At 34.3% G+C, this 5,058-nt stretch overlaps 1 protein-coding gene across 1 annotated transcript; it reads right to left on the reverse strand.

Annotated features, from left to right (window-relative positions):
- Positions 1–690: 690 nt before the first annotated feature.
- Positions 691–3,837, reverse strand: LOC140875021 (serine/threonine protein phosphatase 2A 57 kDa regulatory subunit B' kappa isoform-like). The gene is made up of 2 exons (XM_073278535.1): positions 1,983–3,837; positions 691–1,250 (listed from the first exon to the last, which is right to left on the reverse strand). The coding sequence occupies exons 1-2, from the start codon at positions 3,120–3,122 to the stop codon at positions 909–911; spliced, it is 1,482 nt and encodes a 493-aa protein (XP_073134636.1). The 5' UTR covers positions 3,123–3,837; the 3' UTR covers positions 691–908.
- Between the last annotated feature and the right edge of the window lie 1,221 nt (positions 3,838–5,058).

The following is a 5,058-nucleotide window of genomic DNA, read 5'->3' on the forward strand; positions in this document are numbered from 1 at the left end:
ATACGCTGACGATTGCGTGCACATTTATAAATTTATTTATGGAACATATGATTTTATTTTTAAATAAATATATTGTTTTGTATATTTTTTTATCAAATATTTTTTATGTTTTTTTCTCATGATGGTACAATATAAATATATATATTTAAATATAATAGTTTAAAACTTTAGATATCCAAAACTAATAAGTTGTGTTATTAATTTTATGAATTAAATTTTTTCGAAAAAATAAAATATCAAAGATTGTTATTATTGTATAAGGGTACTTTAACTTTTAAGAAGAATCGCAAGGTGATTATTATGTGTTCTTTCTTAATAATAGTTTTCTTTCTCTTTCTCTTCTTCCCTTTTTTATGTTTTTTTTGTTTTTTTTTGCAATTTGATAGTTTTATGAATTTGTTTTGTAATTCAAGACCGAACATATAAAGAAGAGTATATAGTTTCCGTACGACTCTCTTACATTCTTATCTTACATGATAAAAGGAAAAAAAAATTGAATAATTCGATTGAGCAGCATCAACAATTCAGGAATGCAACAGCAATGCCAATGAAATCAAACAATATAAAAGAAAGGGAGCTATATGAATTCATGGGAGCTTAGAGGATCCAAGAGGCTCCGGACGATGCACCAAGAGTAAATCATGCATAGTTATTCCGAAAGAGTAAAAAGAAACAAAGAATGGATGAAGAAATTGCAAATCATTTAATGCACATATTGACAGAGGCAAGAGTGTTCGACAGTAATCTCACAAAATACATTCCTAACACTGCCATTTCACATCAAAACACCAGCATATTAGATTATACAACAGATCATCTACCATTTGGCCCCACAAGACCAAAAAACTTACACATAATGCACAAACCTATTCCAGGACACAAACGAGACAGCTACAAAGGTCACGGGTTCAATGAGTCACCAGAACAGCAGTATTTCCAACCATCGGCATTGGCTGGAGACTAGCAGTGTTTTCCAGACGGTCCCAAATTTCCTTCCGCTTTTCAATGGCCAAGTTCGAAGTATCTTGCACATCTTGGCAATTGAATGTGCAAGATAAGACTAGGGCATCATCCATTTCTACAAGCATCTTCTTCACGTTTATGGTTAAGTTCAGGACAGCATGGTTCCAGTGGTTTTTTGCATTGGATTCCAGAGCTGGGAATATTATTGGCAGTATAATATCACGGTTATGCGTGATTAGGTTGATGATTCGGTCATTGTTCCAAAGAAACAGAGCTCTCTCAGCTACCTGAAATTGAATAATACAATAAATTACATCCAATTCAAAGTTATTTTGAGGAGAACCCAACTTGGTTTGAGCTCCATGCACTAATCATCATCGAACACAGACATAATCTCAAACTTCCGAAACTCGTTAATCTCCAAATTTCCAAAAACCCTATAGAAATAACATAAATCCACAATTCCTTATATTTACATCCTCATGGACTCCATGTGACTCAACCACATGCGACAAGAATAAGAAAATCAATAGCTCAACCAGTGGGCTATTTGATTGATTGCAATTTAACATCCTCTTGTTTAAATGTATTTGCATTTAGATATTAAAGTAATCTTGTATCGGCTGCCAAAAAATTCTGCAAATTCTCACGAGCAGTCATTTATCCACCTTGAGAGTTTAAAAAAGCTTCTTGGGCCAGACTCCAAAAGGAGACTCACAAAAATCCTAGTCTTCTAAAGGTTATTGCGAATTGGATATAAACACAGGGCAATAACATTAGTGATAATTGTGGTTAAGGGCTCCTAAGGAATTTAGCAAATACAAGGACTTAATGGAGCAATTCCTGAAAATTATACGAATTCCAGCTTCAAAAATGCATCTTCTTCAACCACTGTCTTGATATAAGCAACACACTAAAAGCGTGACAATAATCACAAATCACAAAAGCCAAAAAGCATCGAAAGTTTGCTGGTCAAGTTTAATGCCACAATAAAGTAAACTTGCCAAAGGGAAAGTTACCTGAAAATGATAGCTGTTAATGCAGTGCCTGATGCGCCAGAACAAGGGAACCATGATTTTTTGAAACTCGGCCATGTTGATCAATTCAAGAATCTCCTCCAACTCACCTAAAAACATCACCTCCTTCTGGCTATTCGTAATCGGCCAATATCTCAAGAGCCCCTCAATTACACTGCAAGCCAACATAGGTTCCTTTTCAATAAACTGAATCACACAATATGAGAGCTGCTGAAAGTAAACCCCCAAAGACTTTGGTTTGTGCAGTGGAATCAATGCTCTACAAAGAAATATCTTATGCTCCTCCTTCAAAGGCAATGCGAATCCAGTGATAACACTCCCAAAAATCTCCAACAATTCAGCAATCCCATTATGCTTCTCTGTCTCGAACACGAATCTATAGAACACATTGCTTATACCCTTTCTTAAAAATGGCCTGTGGGCCATAAACTTCCCATAAATCCTATGCAGAACCGCTTTTAAACAGTCCCTTTCTCTAGGATCCTCCGAATCAAACAACTCAATAGTTTTCAAAATGAAGGAATGATTAATATACTTCTTTCCAGCCTTGGCTTCCAACGAAGTGGAAGTCACAAACTTGAGCAAGAAATCATACACTATCTGCAAGTGTGACCATGCGGGCTCAAATGTGGGCTCATCATCATTTTCATTTTCACTTGAACTTTTATTGCTCAATCGACGATTAGGCGGGAAAGTACGGAACAAATTTATGGAGCACATTTTGCAAGAAGCTAAAATTGCCGGCTCCGAGAATTTTGGTGGATTATGTGATACAAAATCCACCAGCTCAAGCAGCGTAGCTCGCTTAATCTCCTTTTCTTGAACACTTTTGGCTGGATCCGTGAAATCAAAGACCACACAGCAAAGACTTACCTTACTAATGAAAAGATTCATTTTTTCGGAACTTGAAACATCCTTGAAGGCTAGCAGTGGCTCAATCCCAGCAATCACATTAGATGGAAAGATTGCAGCAGCTGAAGCCCGTTTAGCAGCAGTGTTCGCTTCATTGGCATGGCTCGAAGCCTGAGATGCCACATTAGATCCCAAGCTAGGGTTCCTAGATGAATCTTGATCTGGTTTATGGGATTTCCGGGGCAGTTTATTGAGGATTTGCTTCCACATTTCACGGTTTTCAATTCGATACAGATTTAAACTTTGGACGATAAAAACAGGAACTTTACGCTTTCAATCTAAAGGCATGATACTTTTTAACTTAGGGATCTGGAAAAAGAGCCCCCTAGGATGAGAATCCCCAACCGTAAGTTAATGCATAATGTACAAAAGCGAGATCTTCAAACAAGTTCCTAAAAATAAAAGGTACAAACAAACCCTAGAAATTACATAAACGCATACCAACACTTTTCAGTTTTCAGATGAATCAAGCAAAATCTGCCAACACCCCACCATTATAGGAACCATAATTAACAAAATAATCCCATAAAAGATTTGACATTTACGCATTCGTCACAAAGACACCCAATCTACAATGGCTATAACGGCATGAGGAGCACATGAAATGAACAAATCTCGATATAAACTTAGAGAAAATGGGTGAAAAAAACACCACCACAAGGGAAAAATTAGAATCTTGTAATTGTGCCTGAGGCGTTTGCAGAGGGGATTGATAATGTAAATTTCACAGTAATGGGCGTTGAAATGTTGGAAAATAGAGCTATAAATTTGATTGGATTTTGGGTTTGGTTGTGTGTGCAGATTCAGATTGAATATCTCATTGACATGTCAAGAGATTTCCATCTCTGTTTTCAAGCCAAAAACTGGTAAATGGCGTCGCTCAACAGTGAAAAATTACCAACCAAACTGAAGTGCTGAATCTGGATTTGCATTTTGCCGTGTCACACTATGTTTGGCAATTTAAATTCAAAACATATAGACTTAGGGGTGTTCAAACTTCGGATAAAACCGAAAAAAACCGGAAATCCAAACCGAAAAAACCAAACACCGAGTCGAACCGAAAACCAAAATTTGAAATTCGGATATAAATGTTAAAACCGAAATTTATTTGGTTCGGTTTCGGATTAAATATCTCAAAACCGAACCGATCGAAAAAACCGAAATTTTATTAAATTAATAATTTTATTTATATAATTGTTTATATTATATATTTTATGAGATGATACCTAGTGAATAAAAAATTATTTTTAATAATTTTTAGTTGATTGTTGCTTATTTAAGTCATTTAGACTTTGAATTTAAATATTTTATAAAAAAAATCATTTAAAAGATAACATATTATATTTTAAAATATATTTATAATATTAATTAAAATAATTATATCAAAATTGAAATAACCGACCGAAATAACCGAACCGATTTAGTAAAAAACCAAACCGAACCGAAGGAAAACGGTTCGGATATCGGATTATATATTTCTAAAACCGAAACCGGAAAAACCGAAATAAAAAACCGAAAATCGAACCGAACCGACCGATGAACACCCCTACATATAGTACATTAAAAATTAATCGACTTCTTTTTTATATTTTATTATATAATATATTGATAGTATAGAAATTTTCAGCTGTCCAACAAATGATGCTCACTTCATGTCCGATCGAATTTTAGTGGGCAGAAATTTATTGAGCAATTTAAAACTTCTCATTGATAGTATATTGAAACGGACGTGTTTAGTTAATTAACTTTTAATTAATTGATAAAATTTGAGATAAAATTATGATATATTTTAACTTCATTCACAATTAAATAAAAATAATTAGATAAATTAGTCATTTTATATGATTTTATCTTTTTTAGCCGTCAGATATTTTTTTATTTACCAAAATCACATTAATTTTGTGACATTTAGGTAGTGTTTGCAACCTCAAAACATAAATGATTATGAAAATTTTTGTGGGGACCTCGGGTTGCTAATCTCATCTTAGGGCAATTAATGAACAATTAGCATTCATTAAACATCAATTAAAAAACCAAAAGCCAAGTAAATTTTTTTTTTTTTTTTTTTATAAAAACAGTGCCTCGCTCGATCGGGGAAAAACACCCGATCGAGCGAGCACAATTGCTCAGCTCTCGGATGGAAGTA

Source organism: Henckelia pumila, chromosome 1 (genome assembly GCF_033568475.1).
Source record: "Henckelia pumila isolate YLH828 chromosome 1, ASM3356847v2, whole genome shotgun sequence".
In the NCBI taxonomy this organism is placed as follows: domain Eukaryota; kingdom Viridiplantae; phylum Streptophyta; class Magnoliopsida; order Lamiales; family Gesneriaceae; genus Henckelia; species Henckelia pumila.

Excerpts from the sequence above, each read along its gene's own strand:
- LOC140875021 (XM_073278535.1), bottom strand. The coding sequence starts at position 3,122 with ATGTGGAAGCAAATCCTCAATAAACTGCCCCGGAAATCCCATAAACCA. Across the intron at positions 1,251-1,982 it reads TTAACAGCTATCATTTTCAG|GTAGCTGAGAGAGCTCTGTT; the intron begins GTAACTTTCCCT and ends ATTCAATTTCAG.